At 39.5% G+C, this 22,760-nt stretch overlaps 2 protein-coding genes across 4 annotated transcripts; both read right to left on the bottom strand.

The window, feature by feature from the left end:
• Nucleotides 1-1,122: 1,122 nt before the first annotated feature.
• Nucleotides 1,123-18,056, bottom strand: RB195_016567 (uncharacterized protein; the record flags this gene model as incomplete). 2 transcript variants are annotated; one of them, XM_064183150.1, is made up of 14 exons in its annotated part: nucleotides 1,123-1,176; nucleotides 1,278-1,379; nucleotides 1,463-1,651; nucleotides 1,704-1,849; nucleotides 2,476-2,587; nucleotides 2,644-2,766; nucleotides 2,833-2,943; nucleotides 2,998-3,161; nucleotides 3,725-3,837; nucleotides 3,897-4,102; nucleotides 4,162-4,339; nucleotides 10,357-10,501; nucleotides 12,415-12,482; nucleotides 18,028-18,056. In XM_064183150.1, 14 exons carry the CDS (start codon nucleotides 18,054-18,056, stop codon nucleotides 1,123-1,125), a joined length of 1,740 nt encoding a protein of 579 aa, XP_064039031.1. The 2 variants fall into 2 exon arrangements, with proteins under 2 accessions (XP_064039031.1, XP_064039032.1); XM_064183151.1 differs by lacking the exons at nucleotides 12,415-12,482; nucleotides 18,028-18,056 and having other exon boundaries at nucleotides 10,357-10,424.
• Nucleotides 18,057-18,206: 150 nt separating this feature from the next.
• On the bottom strand, nucleotides 18,207-22,523 carry RB195_016566 (uncharacterized protein; the record flags this gene model as incomplete). 2 transcript variants are annotated; one of them, XM_064183149.1, is made up of 12 exons in its annotated part: nucleotides 18,207-18,284; nucleotides 18,346-18,463; nucleotides 19,367-19,452; nucleotides 19,510-19,650; nucleotides 19,757-19,818; nucleotides 20,180-20,249; nucleotides 20,775-20,885; nucleotides 21,229-21,408; nucleotides 21,494-21,545; nucleotides 21,610-21,711; nucleotides 21,828-21,833; nucleotides 22,447-22,523. In XM_064183149.1, 12 exons carry the CDS (start codon nucleotides 22,521-22,523, stop codon nucleotides 18,207-18,209), a joined length of 1,083 nt encoding a protein of 360 aa, XP_064039030.1. The 2 variants fall into 2 exon arrangements, with proteins under 2 accessions (XP_064039030.1, XP_013298346.2); XM_013442892.2 differs by lacking the exon at nucleotides 21,828-21,833.
• Between the last annotated feature and the right edge of the window lie 237 nt (nucleotides 22,524-22,760).

Below are 22,760 nucleotides of genomic sequence, written 5' to 3'. Positions count from 1 at the left end.
GTATCAGACAGTTTACTGAATTCAGCGACTTGAAAAACGGACGTCGGACTCATCATGGGGCAAAAGTTCCCCGTTGACCGATCATTCCAACGTGATTAATAGTTTTTTGAAAGCGTCCAATTTTTTCGAAACGTCAGTCAGACGGTAGAAGAAGGCGAGTGATTGCAGCGTGCGCTGCATCCTATTATTTGGAAAGAGTTGCTCATCCTTGTTTGGAAAGATGTACAAATACAATAGAAAAAAGCAACTCTGCAACGAAAAGCACGGAAACACAGAAAAACACCTAAGACTGGGTTCAAAAAAATATTTGTTCACTGTCGGGTCGGTGCGGATAAGTAGGACCATGTACCACGAAAACTTCAGATATGACTGTTGCTTCGGCACTAAATCTCTCCAGTTTACTTCTATTCCATTCTAGTGAAAAATACGTGCTAGATTCACTCAATGTACGATTATCCACGAAAAATGTGTAGCTACTAAAATTCCTGACTCGAACTGCCGTAACGCACGTACCTTTTTTGCCTGACGAGAATTCCATTCCATCTCTCTTTTTGAAATATGTAGTTAATTAAATATGATAATAATGATACTAATATGATAATACTATGTAGTTAATTTTTTTAACAAAAACTTTTAACAAGGTCTGTGACTGAATTCTTGGTCTTTTTTCGCAAGATGACAGGATTTTGCGAGAAAAAAAACCCGCAAGCAACTTATAGCGCATTCTTTTAATGGATTTTACAGCGAGATCCTCAGAAAAGCATTTTAGAAGCGAACGAGGTAGAAGGAAGTACGAAAGTGAGAAGACTGAGGTTCGAAGTCGTTTATTACATTTTTTACAAGATTTATCAATGCTACTGTCAATTTCGAGAAAAAAAATTCTGTCTATATGAAATCGCTGTGAAACAACAAACAGACATCGTCAAAAGAATGAAGATTTCGGCGAAAACTGCAACCCGATTTGAAAATGAGATGAGATGGAGCAAAATAAACGCCTGGAAAGGCACATTTGATGGTGAAAAGGAATTAAGGACATGCTATGAAAGTGGTTATATATGTACATTCGGAGCAAAACTCTATATTATTATCCGTTGAGGAAATATGGCATAGATGTATTGCGAGTTACGTCGGAAACGATACTTTTAGGTTCTTTCGCATTGCCACCTCGTTGAGGACCTGAAATCATTTTTTTCTTTTTTTTTTGCTGGAAACTGGTTCTTAAATGGCATGTTCTGCAACTGCAACACCTAGGAAGACAAAAAAAAATCCAAAAATACCTCGTTGACTGTTCTTTTGCTTGTTTCCGGGCAGAATGCCCACATAATTAGAAGGAAGAAGGCGGTGGGAATCAGGAACATGAGAAGAGATTGTGCACCAATCTTAAGAATTCCGCGTTAGATTTCATACAAACGACTCTTATTTTAAATAATATCGGTTGATAAGTTCAAATAGTCTGGCTTACCACATTCGCAATAGGATACCATGCGAATTCCACTGCGATTTTCGTCATCGCTTCGAACATTGTCAGAATCGAAACGGAAGAAATCAACAGGCTACGCGGCACAAGCTCGGCCGCATAAAATCTCGACACGGAGCCGATTCCACAGGCGGTGATTAAAAGCAGCACGGAAAGTCCGATCAGTGTGGCCACCTGGAAATTTCCGAATAGCTGCAGAGAAGCAAGGAAAACACTGCATGCGTACCTTGAAATTAGGTCCAAGATCGATAGCCACAATCATCGTGGTCAACGATAAGAGAGAGATCACCGTTGACGTGATCATCAACGGCCGTCGCCCGAGGCGATCCACCAGAAAAACAGGAATCAGAGTGAAGGGAAGTCTGAGAAGACCTGTAATTATCCCAGTTATCCTTATATAAATTCCAACGAATAAAAACACACGACAGAAATGATTTGCACTAGCTTTTATCCTGTGGTGCCTACAGTAACCACAGGACGTGCTCGACATGGAGACCGTAGTACTGATTGGAGAAGGGAAGAGTATGTGAAGCTGAGGAACAGCATACTCGAGGGCGCATGCGCAGCGCTCACGCGGCTGAACCGATTCGAAGCCGGTAATTAAAGGTTGCGCAGCCTCATATTTCACTTTCCGATGCAGTACCGCTTCGAGAAAATGTGACGCACGTCCGGAAGAGAAACCACGGGGAAAGAAGATTCTCGGCTAGCGCGAAGCTCTCGTCCAGTTCAATAAAAGGTTTTGAGTCTCTATTTCTTTTGTTTTTTTTTTGCTTTAAATGGAGTACAAAAACAAGATTGTCTGAACTTCGTCAAACAACATGATTAAAAATTACATCGATCAGAAGACAATTTTCTTCGCTTGCAAGATTTTTTCTCTCACTTTACTGTTGTAAAATGAACTTTTATCAAAGAGAATTCTCCCGAAAAAAAGCATGATTCTTAATTTGATACCGTTAAGATTAAAAATGTTCTGAATTCAAACAGTAGCAAATACTTACTGGTAACAAAGGATCCATAAAGAGCGCTATCGAAACTCCATCCACCCAAATCGTAAAGGATAAATGTACTGAACGCTCGTAAGCACCGAGCACCAGTGAAAACGTAGGCGATCTGCAAAGGAAGATGCAGTTAGGACTAGAATTCTCCGAGGCAAATTCGCTTCCAACCTTAACCATCACTCCAAGCCATGCAGCTTCCCGAATCACTTTCGAGGTGTCGTCTCGAGCTTTCCACGGCATAAAAATCACTGTGACCGAGTCATGCTCGGTTTGGATGGCACATGTTGCGTTCTAAAAGGTCAGGATTTTTTATTGGGAGTTAACAAAAACATTTTTTTTGAGTAGAACTTTGCGTACCTTAGCATTAGTACTTTTTCTGCTAACGCTATCCTCACAAATCCTGAGTTCAGCCTCAATCGAAGCGTCATCAACGCTTACACCGTGGTAAGCGGCAAGTGCTCTTCGAGCCTGTAATTCGCTTTTGAACAAAGAGAAACGGAATAGTGACGAGGAAATTCTCACCTTAGTTTTATTTCCTTCCTTTTCCATGATGTATTGCGGGGATTCGTAGACAAAAGCGAGTAAACCCATGGAGAGGAGCACAAAAACAATATTTGGTACGAACACGTACGGCCATAGATGGTCTTCCGAGAAAGGAACTCCAAGCGCTTGAGTGACGAGGGCACCTGAAAGGGACATTGTCACATTGTAACTAATGATATTTGCTTTATTTATTTCTTGCACCGTGATGTTTGCATGAGAGGATGTAAAAATAAAATAATGTAAAATTCTCCTCTCACGAAGAGGGAAATTCATTATGAAAAAAATCCTGGTGCAACTTACATCGCGCTTTTTTATTGCTTCCGATTTTGCAAAAAGATCAGAGGAGAAAAATGCCATAGGAGCATAAAAACTACGTGATATTACCTCCACATGACGAATAAAAACAAAAATTGTAATAATAATAATAGTAATAAGGTTCTTTATTAAACCACTATCAAGTAGTTAAAATCACTTCTTTCGCAGGCTGTACGTGGGAGGAACTAATGTTTCTTCATGCAAGCATAGTAAGCATAAGCATTTTCTCCATAACTAATTAAAAGATATTCATTACCTACTTTTAAGTTTTTTAAACATTTTTAGAAATTAACTTTTCGTTACATAATCCAGAAAAATCTTGGACTATTTGCAGATTTTTTCTAAATTTTTCCGCCTACCAAGTAAAACCCGTAGTCGTGAAATTACTGACCTGCCGCCATAAAGAATTCCTGCATAGCGGCCATTCTTCCGCGAATCTCTGGAGGAGCACATTCGACGATCCAAACGGTCGCATTCACACTATTCACACCATTGGCGAGAGACCTAAGCTGTCTCGTTTTTTTCATGGACAAATCCAAATAATGGATATCACTGTGAATTACCAGAGTATTCTTCCAATGTAAAGGAGTTCGAAGTACGGATGCAGATACTTCGAAGCCGCGCACAATAACACTCCAGGGATGTAGAGGGAACTTGCGAGGAGTGCAGTGCCTTTCCGTCCGATTTCTTTGCAAAGAAATGCGGCAAGAAACTGTCCAAAAATTGTGGCGATCGGGAAGCAGACGTTCAAGAGGGACCACAATACGTTCTGAAATTATGCGAATGGGACCGTATCCTTGTTAGCTTATTGAAAAAACAAATCCCAACCAAGAGATCCTCGTCTAACGGCTTCTCCATTCGTTCGGCCCAGGATTCATTGATATAGTTCTCGATTTGGAGATATGGTTGATTGAGAACCGAAGCGATGTATCCTTGTTGAAATCCGGACGATAAGCAGAGTGCTATGGACAGCACGTGTATCGATATTGATGGCATTAGACAAGAGCTGTAAAGACACCTTCTATAATTTTCGGAATTATAGTAGCAGATCAAAAGACACGCATTCAGTTTAAACGATATACAAGGCGAAAAGAAGACAAAAAAAAAGTAATAACAGGGCATAATTTCCGTTGGGACATGAGGAGGATTGCAATAATTTTCGCTTCTTAAATAAACCTTTACGAAAATTAAACAGTGGAGTCAATCTTTTTCTCGTTAAGGCAACGGGAAAGGAAATTTGCACTGTTTTTTGTTTATTTCCATATATCTTGCATTTAATTGCATACAATATTGTTCAAATTACTCTTTTGGTGCTCCTTTTGGCATATGTGAACGAATAAATAGAATAAAATTAATTAGTTATTAATTTTTAAAAATATTTATTAATTTACAATATTTTATTGTCAGAAAATGTTATGAACAATTGTAATTTTGTTGGTACGTCTGTAAATGGGAGCAAATTTTTTTTCCTGGCGAAGAGAACTGGTTCGGGAAATCAAGGAACTGATTATAGAATAGAACAATTATGGAGACGTTTAAGGTCAGGACAAAAACTGCATATAAAACGAATAAAAAACAAAAGAACGCTTAATAAATAGATGGAGATTAATTCAAAAAATGAGGGCAAGTTGAGAATAAGCTGCACAGAGCAGAGAAGAAATTCCGTAAACGCTTGTTGTCTCGGGTTGTTAAGGGCTCGTTGATCTTCTGGAAATCTTTCTGCTCGAGTAATGTCAGCAGAAAAAAAAGTGACTTCAACCGAAAACTGAGAAGAGACGATTGAGGCGGATAACCAAAAATAGAGTTCTGCGCGGGGTCATTAAACGCCCGCCAAACGCTGGCCACTTTGCGCGGCTGACAACCAAAAATCAAGGATTGCCTCGCTTCTCCCATTGGCTTCCGGAGAACGCAGACAGCTTTCCCAAGGAAGAAAGATTGAGCTGTGTTATGAAGAGTGTCCTTACTCGGGGGTACTCTTATACGAGAAGCTTAATCCGCTTATTTATGCTAATCCACCGTACTGTTCGACGAGCACCGTAACGCTGCCGGTGGGCGAGGTTCAAACCGCGACCAGACAGCTGTTTGTTTGATGACGACAAAATCCGACCAGGTAGCGACCAATCCGGATCAACCACATATATGAAGGTTACTCACCGTTGCTGTGAAAAAATGTGTCATATGTGAGGAGGATCCCAATTTATTGAGGTCTCAGGTGTTAGGAAACCTGTCGGCACGAAATCCTTCCTATGGCGGTAAATTTCTTAGCAAAAGCACTTTTTTTTCAGGAACAGTAGAGCTGTTGCACATAGATACCACTTATTCCTACTATTGTTTATTGTTTTATTGTTTTTTGGGAGAATTTAGTTTTAAGTATTATTTAGTTCATCTGTAGTGATAGCTGAATCACTAAAATAAGGTCCCATATGAATCCCACTTGCAGAAGAACATTTACATTTCTTGAACACAAGTGTTTGCCTCAGTATTTAACCAGAAAAGTTCAGGAGTTATTGACTCTAGGGCCAGTTCAGCGATATCGTAAATACGAATGGAACTAAATAAATGTCTGAGAAAATATGTATCTTGGAGAAAGAAATGAAGACGACAAATCTGATTTTCATAGATTCCACCGATTTGTCCGTTTTTTTAAATACAGCCGAATAAGAATCAATAATTCTTTCGAGCAAAAAAAGAAAGAAACAATAAAATAAAACCGGAATGACCGAATCTACGGCACGGAAAAACATTGGAAATTTTAACAGAGCAGACTGATTTAAATATCATTCTGAATCGAGCTCGAATTCAATCTGAAATTTCTTTCTCCATCATTGAACTATCAGATTTGTAGAAAAACGAACAAGCATTCAATTTCACACTTTGGTGAAAGGATCAAGCCCACGATTTGTTACGTCAGCAATGCACTTTTCCGAAAACTCCACTGATTTGCATATCCTGCAGTTTCTCCCAAAAAATCTAATAATGACGCAATGGTTTTTTATAGGATTGCACTTGTGTTTGTCGAATACAGAACAGAATTTGAATTTGTGATGAAAAAGAGGGTAAGTTGTGGAAATACGAGGAAATTTCATTGAAAATTACAAAATTCCGGGTGGGTTCGTTTAATGAGGTTCATCAATGGTTAAAAGGGAGCCGATACTCCAAAACAGTTGACCAAAGCGAGTGGAGAGAGAACAAAATCGAACTGAGAGACACTGTACAGTCGATCGGATGCGTAGTTTTTGATGCTCTTCCATGTTTGGATTTGCATCCTGCAGAATCCACTTCTCCTTTTACGACTAATTTCGTCAAAAATTTCTCGTAGATAGTAGAAAGCTTGAACCTTATTGTGATAGTAGAACGAAACAACCTGAAAACACTAAAGAATATATCTGCTCAATTTTTTTTGTAATAATGACGAGTTTAGCGTTTCATGTGCACGAAGATAACCTTAACCTCTATGTGGAAATCCCTGAAATCTTTTTTGATCTGAGATATTTCACAGGTTAGAAATTTTGGAGTTAGTGAGTCCATTGATCTTCATTGCATCGAGCCCTGCGAAAATTCCAGAAATTCGTAAGTGATCCCAAAATTGTTTGGGTAGCGTTTTTGTTCGTCTTCCCCTCCTTCCCTATTCTAATGATAATAATATTTTTTTTTGAGTTGGAGGGCCTATTTAAGTTGTTAAACGTAGAAGGTCTGTGGAGCTCTGAAGACGAAGAGGCAAGTTCTTCTTCTTTTCTGCAAGAGAAACCTGCATAAAACTTTGGTGAGATGACTGAGCAGCTCCAGAATAACCTAAAAACTATTTTAGTAGCAGTGGTACTGCAGAGCAGCTTAGAGATATTCGAATTTAACGTGTAAAAATTTTAAAAATAATTCAAAACGTAGGCGGAGAGATTACGATAAGGTATTCTCGTAAAATATGTATAATTAAGCTGTCCGCTATCGCAGAGAACGTGCAGAATGAAAAGTTGGCCGGTTTATCTTATCGTCAGAGTGGATGATCTTTAATGAGCGCATTGTCATTGAAAGACGTCATATCAGTCGAAAACGAGAGCACACGCATGCGGTCGCAGACGCAGACGCAGACGCAAACGCAGAACCGGTAAGAGATTGATAGAAGGCGAAGGGAGCCGATGATAACGACGGTCGTGACGAGCGGCGGTCGCCGAGGGACAGCGATGACGCCGAGACGTGAAGAGGTGAAAGAAGTGCGCTCGACGTATCGAAACAAACCAGATGTCATTTTAGATGGAACGAGTGAAGGGCGGTTGTTGACAAACGGGAAGCAGCATACAAACAACAATTGTTATTGCACTATTTGTTGCTTAATGTAGAGGTGGTAGTAAACAAACAATAAATAGTGCATCGCTCTGTCATGGGAAAAAGTGTACGATAACAATAAATACAAAAGTTAGAAAAAGTTCTAAAAAAGTGAAAACTCGAAGAATGAAAGGACGTGATGAAATCGTTTCGAGATATGGTAGAGGAGTCTTAAGACGGAAAAATCTCAACGAATCTGATGTCTTTTGATTTTTGATTCATTATTTATATGTACTCCTGTATCTTATCCTCCTATTCTCTACCTGCACTTCTCTTTTGAAATATTCTAAAACATTCTGAAATACTGCTAATTTTTCGACTGTAAAAATTTTTCTTCGGAAAATTAGTTCATTGAGACGACGTAGAGCAATTTATGAAACTTCTCGAATTCATCGTTATGATCACCCCATTTAGCAAATATGATGGCAAGAAACAAGAATAACATTAATATGTATTAATGTAATAAGAGGTAAAATAATATAATTATAAAGAAATTGATTTCCAACAGTTTCCAGAAGAAGAAACCCTTGAAAGAGCGAAATCATTTGAAGTCGGGGAGAAAATATCTCAGTAGGTTTATCACGTTAGAACTACGTAATTACTCGTGAATTGTAGAAAATGTTCTGGTCGCTACCAGTTTTTCGCTGGTTTCATTTTTCCGCTGAAAAATTAGGATAGCGAATTTAAATTATAGATGCGATTACCTCCTAATGGCGCAGCAAATGGCCACTTACTGGTTGGGATTTTTTTAGAATTTTTTTTCCGTCTCTCAACGAGGAAAAACGAAACAACCCAAGGAAAAACAACTAAAAAGTGCAGCTTTGATTTTAGAAAAATCTCCACAACCAAATAAAATAGGGTGATTCCAAACGAATATTTTGAAACAGTGTCAAAAAATCAGATAAACAAATTTTAAAGTAGCTTTTGAGAAATTTTTTAGAATCTCATTCTAGGAAGTGGAGGAGGACTACTTGAGGAACTGACTTCTTTAAGCCCTCGGCCGACCACTGCTGTTTACGTCTAGACAACATTGAACTAGGCTATACAAACTCACACAAACAAACACACTTCTTTTTCCAGTTCTCGCAGGCGAACACACTCGTGATCGAATTTGATTGCAAAATTCTACTTTGTAATTTCTAGAAATTTAGTAACAAAGGAGTTTTAGCAAATAATTAACATTCTATGACCTCAATGTCGATATTGTATACGGATACGTAGGTTTTATTTTTAGAAAAACTACGGATGTCTGGATCATAATTACGAGATTTGAGTGAATTTATTTCCGTTTCCTATTTATAGCGATTGAGAAATGACGCAGTAATGTAAAGTAATTCTGCAAAAGACAACATCAGCAACATTTTTCTGAGAAGTTCTCGTTAATTCTTCGACGAATTAGAGGTTTTCGGCTCATGTTCGACGAACGGTTCGACATCCAGCCGTGGACTAGCAGGAAAGTGCAGCAGAACGGAAAAAAAAGTTCAATGAGTTTTGAGTTTTCACTTTACAACGTTACCGCACTACGTATGTATTTCGCCTATTCATCAGTAGAACTGCGAACGAGAAAAACCGGAATGCAAAAGTCATGGATTTACCCCAGGCAAAGATGAGGTGAGAGAATTTTGTGAGAAGTCACGTACGGTTCGTCATTCTGTACGCGTCCGGCACAAAAGTGCGCTGCAGTTTCGTTGTCTTTCGAACAGATAACGGTTTTTATCACTACGTTTTCTTTGTGAGAGTGACGTCGCCATGTCTACTAGTGTAAATAAGTGCGCCTACGCTATGTACTTCGCCGAAAACACAACTTTTAGAAGAAGCTGAGCTAGAAAATCAAAGGTACGAACGCACCACAACACCGCAAAAATTCTTTTGAAGTATTTAACTGTTTAGCTCAGTATCCATACAGTAGCCAGCTTTTAGATCCCCTGCTATATTTTGTTCTGCATTCTATATGTCAGAACTACTATCCAGTATATTTGTCTTGAAAGTATATATGCTATGGAATTTAAACTGACGGCGACGCGAACTTTGGTGCGATAGTACTTCATGCAGTTCACTGTGGTACTTAGCCGTTTGTAGGATGAACATTTCCAATCCTTGACCGCATGGACGCAAATTTCTACCCCATGGATTTCTAGGCAGACAAATTTTTACATCGTTATCATCGCTAGGTGATCAAGGGCTATTTATCGGCTAGAGAATATTTAATTTCTTTTGGATAGACGATGTTCGATAGAAACTCGGAATTTATGATAAATCCAAGCACACATCCGACAACTTTCCACTTTCCACCAATTACGGCTTACACTTGAGATACTTCTTGGAACAGCCTTATTTACTGATCTCAGTTGGTTCAGCGCATTCACTTCATTCTGTCGTAAAAAATTTTCTCGGGCGTGAATATTTTCCCAATCATCGGCCAAAAAAGGAATGTGCACGAAGCAGAGAAAGGGCAAAACGTCGCGTTTATCCGAATAAACACATTCGGTGTCGAAAACACATCAGTCCACCATATCGCAACAGTTTCCTAATCTGCCAGGAATTAATATTACCTACTCCTTCATTTTTGCTTGATCAGTAAATTTAAAACATTTTGTTAACGTTTTCGCGATTTATTCTGCAACATTTACCAAATAGTGTGGGAAATTAAAAAATATAAACAATAAACATTCGAAACAAATAATGAAGAGAAATAATGCTCACCGGATCACCGCCTTATGAGCCGCTAATCCTTGATAGGTGCCTATAGCGTACCAAACTCCTCGGCACATACAAATTTTGAACACTTTCCGAGAGCATTTGTAGACAGTGCGCAAAAATTCCGGTTTCATTTTCTTAATTCGTCTAACTAAAAAAATCCACTATTCGGGTAAATAACAACACTCATATGTTTGCTTAAGATTTTAAGCGTTAATGTTACGTTTCACTGCAAGATTATCCATTTAGAGTAATTGCTTGAGTGAAGTGATGGAATTTAACAACGTAGTGAAAATATTTAATAAATGTTCCCACTTCTGACTTTTTGTGTTCTTCTTGTGAATTGGTGGTATTTTATGTCTTAATCCGAGCAAATAAAGAATCTTTTCCGGAACACTGGTGGATTGTAAATATACCACCGTTCACTGCAGCACTTTCTAAGAAAGAGACGACGTTTGCAGGATAAGAGTAAAAAATCATCTAGCGGGAACAGAGAGACGGTACGGAATGCTACGTTTCAAGGCTCTTTAAAATAATTCCCTTGATATCTAACTGATATTCCTGTTTTTCTGTCTTGCCTTTATAGAGACAAGTTCTACGTTATTATTTACATCCACATCATTATTTCAAGCATATTTTATTCGTGATGTCATTACTATTAATTCATCCATTCCTTTCGGTTCACTAAAAAGTCAGCTTAAAGACAGTATACCAAAAAATTGATGATATTGGTATCTCTCTACAAAAAAAAACACGGTTATGGATTCAGATCACGACTGTGAGCGCGATCACACTTAATCCCCTGTAATTGCCCTCAAGAACCGCATGGAAAACGACCATGTAGATCACATTCTTCTACGATGCGCCTAGTAACGTGTCACTTTTGCAAGCACAACAATACGGATCGTTTCTGCTTGCGAGTGAACAACCAATGAACTTGTCCTGCCCCGGGTCCGCTCCGAGGAGGAGCGGCGGGCATCGGTGGTAGGACCCGGAGCGGACTACCCGGATCCAGAGGATCCTGCGCTGCGCTAGCCACCGTATGGTGGCCTAGCCCCTCCGAACCCTGCGAGCTCGCGCCCAGGGTCCCATCCCCTGATCCCACCCCCTCCCCCCCCCCTCAACCTAATCCCTTGTTCTTATAATACGGTAGATGTGGTTACATACGTGGTTTATCCCTATGACGACACTACACGGCAATGCACAAATATACGACATGAACGGCGGAATAATATATGGCCCTGTTAACGGCTCAGTGGTTGTGGTTCTCGGCGGCAGATGGTGTGTGGTTGCAGTTCGAGCCCAAAGGCAGCCAGCCAGAGTTAGATGGTGCGAGATGGTATAATGCGGCTGAGTGGTGACGTGGCTATCGATCGAAAAACACGAGCATAAAATACGACACCACAAAGACGGAAGAAAGAAAAGAATCGGAACGAGTATTACAGTAACGCTCCCACGTCGCCGCATATATAAGGGCTGGATCCGAGTACTCGGAGCAAGCCCTTATATATGCGGCGGCGTGGGAGCGTTACCGTAATACATTGCCAATGGCAATGTTTCCTGCGCGCCGCGTAAGAGAGTTAGCCGGCTGGCTGGGAAAGTCGTGCCGTGCACGACAGAACTGCTAGTACTATTTCTATGCCGCTCGCTGGAAGACGCGGCGCGTATACCCATGCCCGCATGTGTGACACTTTGTTTGCTACCTCGTAGGAAAATTCGATCGACAAGGCTGTTTCACACGCTATTGTTCCAGACGGTTTTAGGGAAATATGCCCTAGTGCTCGCATGCTCGAAACCTACACTCCAACTCTTATCTTTTCGTTGAGAGATCCTAAAATCGTCAGTTCTGCGGTGCATTTGAACCACCATCAACCTCTCAGCCGATCATATGGTCATTACTCCTCTATAAGTGTAATGTTGCATATTTAGATTTAGGTCTATCCTTTTTTCGGGCGAACACTGTCTGATGAGCAATTCGAATTGTAGTTTGTTTTCAAAAGGATAGATTTGCAATTGAAGTGTTTGTCTGCAACAGTAAATCGGCGAAGTTCTTTGTGACCCTACAATCAGCGTTCATCTTCACCACGGTCTCCAAACCGGTATCCATCTTCGTTCCATACTTAAATAGAACTCTGTAAAATGATGAAGTACAGGTATAGAGTTCCAGACACCACTGATCGTTGAACAAATCATGTTCTCATTTCAAGAAAAATATCTCTTATATGTTAAGAAAAATCTCTCTGCACAAATATTGCGTTATCAATCCATTGTAATCGTAGCATGAGATTTCCACAACGTCTGTAAGCTTTTCTCAACAAAATATTTTAACATATTTTAACAAACTGTTTCAGTCAAATCCACAAGTTTAAGCTATGCTACGAAGTGAAAGAACCCGAAAAATGTGATCATGTAGAAGCTTCGAAATCCCAGGAAATCTACTGTAAACTTTGGACGATTCTAAATCTTTTCATTGGGATTTGGAGTGATCCATTTCACTAGTATTCATAGAATTGGGTTTGGGATTCAAAAAAATGCTGTTTTACGTGCGCAGCAGCAAACGGTTCACTAATTATTAAGTAATCCTCCAGGCCGACATAAAAGTGTAAGTCTGCCCATTAGTCGCGTCGCATTAGGAACTATCTAACTAACCATATAGTCATCCAGATCGTTTTTTTTCCTATTTCTTAACTCCACAGTAGGTTCGCCTGACTAGAGCCAAGTGAGCATGGTAGAAAAAAGCATTGCGGTTCCTCATGAGTGATTTTGCCTTACATTTGACAAAAGAAAAGTAATGTAGAGACTAACAAAATTGTACATCCATAAATGTTGTTACTTCAGCTTTTTTTAGTCAGAAAAACTTCTTTTATAAATTTTGATCCTTTCCCCGAAAACTGTTGCATTCAAGAATTCGTATGAAAATCACCACGTATTATTTCCGTGAGCAATCGTGCAAACGTTTCTGAACGAAAAACGGAAAAAATTGTTCATTCATGTAATTAAAAACAGACGCAGTTGTTTTTGTGTTTGTAGAATTTACAAAAAAAAAAGCTAGAAGTTAAACAATGCGCACATTCACGTCATTTAAATCGAGTTCCCACTTATTTTTTTATTCAGTCAACTCGAAATGGATCTATTTTGCCTGTTCTCCTCCATAGATAGTTGTCTAAGAACGTATGATTGCTGGAAAATTTTTATTCCAGCAGGCGTCAACGTCCTTGCCACCGAAGCTGTCGTTGACGGCTTTACATTTGTCGCTGAACTGTCACATGATCTATCGAAATTCGAGAAACGATTCACGCAAGACGGAGAGAGGCATTCATGTGACCCGACGTAAATGTGTCCCATTTGTTGACCTTTTCAACATATCACATGCAGGTTGAGCTTTTATGGGAAAGTAAACGAGCGGCGAAGAAATTTATTATCGCTCGTCACATAGGAAAGTTTCATTTCATTAAATTTCTATACCAAAAAGGATGTTTCTATTTCGAGGAGAAATTTTGAAAATATTTTTAAAACTCACCATACCAACATGCAGCCGAATATATGGAAACACTGAGGCTTTACGATGACTGGTATGTTTAATCAGCATACGCATCAGAAATGTACTTCTTCTTTTTTGTGCAATCCGCTAGCAGGGATGCTGCTCGAGCGTGGGATCCAGCAGAAACGCCTACTTCATTTCCTTTTATACTTTGTGACATTATAAGTGACTTCCTAACGTTTACAGAAATCATAAAAATTTATTTGCTGTGAATAATTTTCTTCGTTAAAGGGTATTTTTCATATATCAAATATTTATATATCAAATATCGTGCTGACCACGAAAAAGTGCATATTTTTAGAAAATCAATGGAGGATAACGAAGTTCGACGATTTTTCTCGTTTACGAAATTATGCCTAGAAAATTCGATTTTAGATAGACAAGGCTAAATCAAATGAAACAAACTAAGGGTAGTTAAATAATAGTGCCATAGCTGGGGAAAGATCACCAAAAATGTGGTGTCATTTCAGTTAATAACATATTATACCTGAAATTGTAACTAAATTAAATTATTATTAAATATAACGCAACGCAAATCTCAATCCAGCTTGAAAAATTGTGAAAACATTGAATTATTTCGATATTAACTAATTGTATAGTGTGTATAGTGTGTAATGGTGTGTAATTTTCACACTTTTGCAAATGTGGCCAGTTATGGGTCCACCAACATCCGACATTGAATATTCGTAAAACAAATAGATGACCACAGGAGCTTATTTCGTTACCTAATTAACTTCACCGTTTACTCTTGATTACTCTTAGAGAGTTATTTATTCCATTTATTTACAGTCTTATGGTTGTATAGAGCTTGTGATGCTGCTCTGAGGCGAATTCGTGGAAAAATACTTGATAAGTTTGAATCCAGCTACAAAACTGCCCAGATTTATGAAGACGTAATTTAAAACATGGGACCACATCTCACATGAGACATAAAATGCAAGGGGTTTTTTCTAATTTAAAAGTGTTGTGCTTTAAAATTTATGTACGTTTTTCTGTTTGAGGGGAATTCTGGATTAATTGTGCACTGTTCATTTGGGAAATTTGGTGAATCATTCAGCGCTAATACAAGCTAATGGTTTTTATTTTGTTCAATCAACCTATGTTTGAACAGGGATATGTCTGTTGAAAAATCTCTTTGAAAAAAAAACTGTTTTGAAACAAATCAATAGTTGACTATTATTTAGAGAGGAACGACGATTTTTCTTTACGTTTAGCCTACTTTTTAGTTTCTACAATCTATTTGGAAGGTTGTAGCGCAGTCGGTAAGAGGATCGGCTGTAGCTGCATGACCGATCGATGGTTCGAGACCACCTTAGCGCCAACCAAGCTCTCCATCTCTCTGGGACCATTAAATTGGTGCCAGACTTGACTGGGGGTTTGAAACACTGACCTGATACATTGGCTAGCCTTAGCAACTCATTGTACACGCTACTTACGTGTTCCTAAAACCTCAAGCGATTGTGAATTTATGTCCAACGCGTGGGGGAATCCCCGTAGGGATTGTTCAATTTCGTGGAATTTATCCAATATTACTTTATCCAACAGTTTAATCCAACTTTTAAATAATATAGTAAAGAGAGTGAAATTGTAATCAGTGAAAAAAAACCTCGATCTGTTCTATAAATGAGGAAAAACACAGAACTATTTTCTTTTGCGATAATTGTCAACGATTTCGTGTTAGTTTTTAAACAGCTCACATCCCACACTCATAAGAAAAAAATCACCAATCGAATCCGAGCCGATGTCAATATTGGATCAATCAATTGAAATGACTCGATAAACTGTGTTTCACCACATCTCGCTTACTCACCTCAGCATCCTCAAAAGCGGATTGAGATTTTTTTTCAAAATTTCTCGCACCATCGCCATAGGACAAACATTTGTCTCCCTCTAGCGGTGGTTCTCGAACGTTTTCATAGAATTTAAGAGTTTTGCGTCACACTTGCGTGAACAAAATCTTGCAAATCCTCAGCTTGGTGGAAAAAGCTGCTCCACTCGATGACGAAATAATTCCTGGTTTTGATCCTCAGTACGCTGTGGGTTCACCTATGCACTATATCTCTTCCGTAAAGTTCAACGCTGAGCTGTGATGATCATCAAAAGGATAATCACCAAATGTAATGTCATAGTAAACAAACAAACAATCAAGGAGTGGAAGTCACATGAAAAAATTGTTGACATGTATATTAATGTAAAAATGAAATATGTGCGGTATGAATCCAAGTTGTTGTGGGATGCTCAGAAAAATAAAACAAATATTGAGTTTTTTAGTCGTTACCTAATTAACCTCACCATTTGAAAGAGTCTTTTTTTTCTTGTTATCCTATAGTATTGTACAGTGATCCTGCAGCAGTGGAATTGCAGTACGGTAAATCAATGATCTTTGAAGCAACCAAAAAAGAAAACAAAAGAATTCAAGAAGCATGGAATTATAGAGTCAATCACAGAGGAAATCTTGGAAATATATTTTGATGATGCAAGCGACGGCTGAAGGGCTGTATCTCGGCTAAAACTTATTCTAGAGATCACAGGCGCCGCGGGGAAGGCACATGACATCCGGAACAGCCGCCGAACGCTGACTTGTAAACACAAGGCGTGCCCCAGCTGAAAAGGTTTCCTTTAAACTGCGAGCTGTGATCGTCTAAGATTTTTTTCTCGACGAAAAATAGTTTATGTACACTTCCTGTAGGTAGACTATCCGCAAAAAGATGTCCACGTGACTCCTTTTCAATTTGGAGAAATAAAATCTGAAATTGACTGAATTTTCTGATTGAATTTTAGGAGATAAAGGAAAAAGTTTGCTCTTTATAATATTTACTACAGCATTAATCGCAGTGCTCTCCGAATTTCTTCGATAATTCGAGCAAAATTCTGCTGGAAACCTCCTAGTATTCGAGAAAATCACACGATTGAAAGCGTCATCCCATCATTATAGAGAAAATTTCTCATTTTGAATATTCATACGAAATCTATAACGTGAATCTTCGAGTGTGAAAGGTTTCCGTAGTGAATCTTATTGTGGTTTATTTTCAAAGAGAATGTCGTACATATTGATGTTCTTGTGATGGGAGTAGCTCTGCTTATTTACCTCGGAGTATTCCCGAATACACTTCCAGATGTGCTCGAGAAGACGCCATCATCCGATATAGTCGCAAGTGGAAAAACGTAACAATTTTCTGTTTTCTTTTCACGCCAACAAGGTTTAGGTGGAACTTTATTATTGGCCTGACATTTCGACAAACTCGTCTTTATCGAAGGCCTGAAAATGGTTTGAGGTCAAACTCCTCCTCTTCTCTTTCCATGAACCATTTTCAGGATTTTGATAACGATGACGAGTTTATCGTTTCGTCAGGCAAATAATAAAGATTCACCTAAACCTCGTTGGCACAACAAGAAAACATAAATGCGCTTCCCAATGCCGACGTTCCAGGAAGAAGGAAGAGAGAACCTGGAGATAACAATTTTCCTGTAGGGTACAGTCGCAATAAAGAACCAACGAACCACATAATCTGTTGATTTAATGATAGAAATTGGTAACTCAATAAATTTTCTTTGTTTTCGTTCTTCTTTTCTTAATTTTCCATTTTCTTTTAATCAAAAGTTTCTTAAAAATAATTTATCCAAGTAAATTGACATTAAAATAAGTATTTTAGTAACTTAGGAGCTATTTTTTTATTTTCATTTTAACTCTCATATTTTCCAAAGATGCTGTTGGTAGCATAAGGTCAAAACGAACTGGCTCATGCTGGAATTGCGTAAGCGGTTGAACTCGGAATGGCGCGGTTGGACCTCGCTCAACTCTGCGGCCAGACTGCACCAAGGAACAACGGAAAGACGTCAGCAGTCCATTGATTGTCAGTTCGCTAGCAGGCTCGGACATGTGACACGTCGTTAGACGCCTCGTAAGAAAATTGGAGTCACAAGGACGCTTTTCGTGCTATTTCTCCAGAAAGTTAGATGGAATAAGGCGTATTCGAGCTCATATGTACTCATGATTTACACTCCTGGACACTACACACTTCCCCTACCTTTTCGTGGATAGATCCCGTCAATTTCCTAGTGTACTGCCTTCAAACTCGAATCTGATCTGTTTGGGAATAAGAAGGAAAGGGTTCGTGGAGTGATACAGATTTCACCTAGTGGTTAATTCTTTATTTTTATTCATGCTTCGAATGATATCTCGAAGTTAACGTGTTGATCAGAACGACCGATCACGATATGCTTAAAATTAAGGGAAAACAAAACGATGAAACAGTGAATGAAAATAGTGTGAATGTTCAAGGCACAACATTAAACGACGACGAGGCTCCGTGTTTCACAATCCTTTGTTGTAGTACAACTGATCCGCATCAGTTTTTGACTGGATTTCTGGTTCAAAAGCGGTTGTGTTAATCTAAAATCGACATTTTTTTCAAGAAATTTAAAATATGCATTTCTAAATCATCTACTCTTACCGTGCTTTCTTGTGGGAATAGGGCTAAGGCAACAGGAAGACTAAAAGCAAATGAAAGAGTACAGACGATGGCATTTACAAATAGATGTCGATATGGAGAGCCGGACACCCATTTGTACCTGGAAATAAACAAAAAAAAATATCTTTGTTGAAAGCTGTAAAATAGAACAGGAAAAATTAGGTGGCTGGAAACGAGGAAAATGTCTGTTTTTGTACTGGATACGGTATTTAAAGGCATCACTCCACGAATCTGAGGTGATACGGATTTCAGGTGGAGTATTCGTATACGGGATAGTGGATTATGGAGAGGAGGCTGATTCCGTCCATTTCTTCCTAATTGCCGTAAAAACCGGCCCGGAAGATACGGCTTCAGGCGTTCTGGCGCACTATTTTCAACAGGGAGTTCGACTGGAGCGCGCCAGCCTTGTGCGGCGCCGCATCTTCCGGGCCCTTTTTTTACGGTAGTTAGGAAGAAATGGACGTAATCACCCCCTCTCCATAGTCTCCCATCCCGTATACCAATACTCCACCTGAAATCTGCACCTCCTCAGATACGTGGGGTGATGCCTTTAAGCCCTAATTTAATTCAAGTATGTGGCCGTCAATTGGGCTACTGTCAAAGACGTACCGTAATGATCATTGCCGTCATATTCCAGTTATCAACTTGTACAACGAACTAATATAGTGGGGTTAAAACGACATGATTTACAGTTTTCAATTTTACAATTTTACAGATTTACAATTTCGTAATCATTTGCATTGGCGGTGAGACCTTCGCTGACCCCAATCGTAAGATGAGGATTTGAGCGAAGGTCCCACGGCGCCATTTCGATTGTGACCGTTTATGTAGTTGCCAGATAAGTCAGATCGTTCTGATCCAATCAAATAACGCTGCTAGTTGTCACTCTGAACCTTTTTATTTCATGTTAGTAAAAATTCTGGATATTTCTCAATTTTTCGAAGTGCAAATATTTCTGTATACCAGTACCGAAGAAGCAAAAGTGTTGTGATAAATAACAAACCTTTCAAGAAAGGGCATAATGCATGGAGGTAACAACAGCAGAGGAACTGGTAAGAATGCTCTCACCAATGTAGTATCGGTAACAGCCTTAATAGACTACTGTCTTTGTAGTGATTCCAAGAAATTTCCATAAATTTCCCTAACCTGTTTAGCAGCAACTTTCGACACTCCGATAACTTTTCCTCCTTTCTCGTAGACTTCGATTCCTGTCCGAAGTTCGTTCCATCGCATACAGACACAGTTCAATGCGGATGCCAAGGATACCGCTGGAAGCGGGACGAAACGCTTCAAACAGAATCGTCCCAGCAATTTACTGAAGGCGGAACACCCCGAATGTAATTTGATTTCTTTTTTTCACGTCATCAGTCGTGGACGCCTGTGAAAAACTCACCTGTACTATAAGTTGTGTGGTCGGAGCTAGTGATTTGGATTTCTTGACGAGATAGGTCAAACCTAAACCACGTACACTTTGTTACAGGGAGATCCGTATTATCACAAGTCAACTAAGGCCCACATCGAGTATTATTTAGCGAGTTAGTTATTTGCGGCCTGGAGAGTACGGCAATGCTCGGACATAAGGCAAGGAGTTGGATAAAGCGCTCTATACTCGACTATACCCAGGCTGGATATGTTTGTTCGAGGATCTGTTACGTCCCACAAGGAAGTCTCAGTTCATTGAGCAACGATAGAAAATAGATAAAATCGTATACGACAGCAGAATTGGAAAAAGGGAGCACTGATGGTTCTACCATATCCAAACAAAGACGAATATACTGGATGTGGCCTTAGATTGTCTTTTGCGAACTGTATGTACCTGCTGAGATCGAACATGCGGTAGTGACAGCGGCACCGTAAGCGCCCAAATAAGTAGAGAGTGGTTGTGGCTGGAAAGAAGGTATTTAGTGCAAGTAACACTAAAATGTTACAATAACATTCCAAAAAATGTATACTGAACTTTCAATGGCAACTGTTTGCACCAGAAAATAGTCATTTACCGTCATCAACTTTACTATAAGCTTATCTGACAGATAATGTTAAGTCCTCATCATTTACCAATACTGTAGCGAAGTCTGGACAACCATTACTCGGGGACGTAGGAAAAACCCATGTTTATGTGGCGAAAAATAACAAATGAAGAAGAAATGGAATCTGCAGAGTACTGTCAGAACTTTTGCGCAATCTACTGTAATACGGTAAAGCTTAGGTAGGTGCCTGAGAGAAATTGTTGAGTATAGATTATAGATCAGTACTGTACATCATTCTTCTTTCATTGGCAGCCAAAGATCCCTTGGTAGCTTTCTCAGATAAATAAAGAATAACTGATAAACAACAGAAGCGAAAAGTGTAGGAAATATGATACAGCTTGAGAGCTTCCTGGAGTCCACTGATACTGATCCCCTGGATGTTACCTGAGTAGCATTTCTGTTCGCATAGTTGACACAAGCGTTGTGTGACTGGTTCATCCACTGCCAGAACAGCAGCGTAGGCCATGAAGGATTCGGCAGAAGCATGCCAGTCACCTAAATTCTGCCTCTAATTAAATGATTGAGGAAACAGTTCGCTGACTTTTTAAATAAATAAAAAAGTAGGCGAATTCTTATCTTTTTTCATTTCAAAAGAAAAGAAACGAGTCCCTTTAATGAGATGTTATTTGATCTCTTTTTTCTTTTTCTTTTTTCTTCTCTTTTTTTATTGGAGCTCTTTTTTTGTTTGAAGTGGGACTCTTTCGAGGATGCTTCGCACATTACCGGTGCAGTTTTCGTTGAAAGTGCGAAAATTCTAATCACAAAATCTCTCCTAGCAAAAAAAAAAGATAGTTTCTTAGGAAAAAAGAGGAGCAGTCCCTAACGTTAAAGTACTCACAGTAATCCATCCGAAAGGCACAAATCCACTCATACGAAAAGGTGGTAGAACTTTTTCGCCGGTGTCAGGATGTAGAATTGCTTGTTTTATCTTCTGAGCTTTCCAGAGCTCCTTATCCGAAGCGAATGCCTTTCCCAGTTTGTAGTCATCGAGTAGTTTGACGCATTCGCGTAGACGTTTCTTCAAAGCATACTTTCAGGTTTTAAAAGTTCAAAAATCACTTTTTTTTCGAAAATGTTCCGGTTATGAATTGTGAGAGACTTACATCTGACACAAAGAGTGTGCTTGGATCTACAACATCTAGATAATGTAAATACCTGAAAATGTCTGCATTACTATGGAGACAAGTTACACAAAAAGTGATTTTCAATTCGATCGCACCTTCCTAGGAACGTTTCTTGTGGAAACCGAGGTTCATTGAGACGAAATGGAGGATATTTTGGGAACCCAAGCACCGAATCTGAGGGCATCCTGCGGGAACGCCTTAAAATAAATTAATTAGAGTTTGGTAGCGCCGTGAGACGTAAGAGTATGTATGTCGGGCTTCGGACGAGACTAAAAGAATAGAATTACACGGGACCATGCGGAGATGGACGTACATATTCCTGCCTTACGTTATGGAACGTAAAGCAACGTAGCACCACACTGATAGAAGAACGAACCAGAAATGGTGTTTTCAGAGCATTAAAGAGTGTTATCAGCGCGTGAACATCAGGAATAACATGAATTAACATCATTTCAGTGAAGAAGATGAATGTGAGCGGTGGCAGGGACGTGCTCGACAACGGAACGCTGCTGATTCAGCGCTAGGTGCTGCGTCATGCGAAGTGACGCAGCCTTCCAATATTGTTGAGGACAGAGCTACACGTTGCGAATTAAAATTTGCATTTGGCCAGCCTCCGAGGTGGAAGAAAAACGCGGTCCTGATGTGAAAATTCCCAAATGTTCTCGCAAGACTGAATCTTTTAGCATCATTCTTATTTCGATCGTCTGTATTCTGTCAAGGGTGTCACTCATGCTTCCGATGTTCGTCGATTTCCTATAATCCCAGAGTAATGTTCTTCATTTTGAGTTCTCCTAGCCTAGCTTTGGCCGGAGGGTCGCCTGTTAACGGAGTCGTTAAAACTATTCTTCGATGATCAACAGGAGCGAAACATACTACGCACTGTGATTATTATATTATGAAAAGAGGGACTAACCCTAGGGAAGCTGACCTACTTGTTCCCGTCTATGACGGCTGAGTAGATAAAAGACAGAGCAAGTTTTGCTCGAGCGGAAGTCAGTAATGCTTTCATGTGTCCCGATCGGATCGCGCCCAGGGCTTGTCCAGTGGCGTCTCTCCTCGCGAGTTCAGGCGAAAGGCATCGTATTACGTTCTAATTACTTTGTGAACAAATCCAACCATCAGATCGCCAGTCTTCCTGCACTGCGTTCGATTCTGCGTGGAACCAGGTTGCTCAAAGCTGGTCCAACCAAGGTTCTCGCTGAAGAAGAGCTCATGACGTGTCCGCCCACATAATTCTACCTTTGCT

The sequence above is a fragment of the Necator americanus genome, chromosome II (assembly GCF_031761385.1).
Source record: "Necator americanus strain Aroian chromosome II, whole genome shotgun sequence".
Taxonomy (NCBI): Eukaryota; Metazoa; Nematoda; class Chromadorea; order Rhabditida; family Ancylostomatidae; genus Necator; species Necator americanus.
Note: the sequence above shows the minus strand (reverse complement) of the source record. Positions and strands in the feature narration are given on the sequence as shown.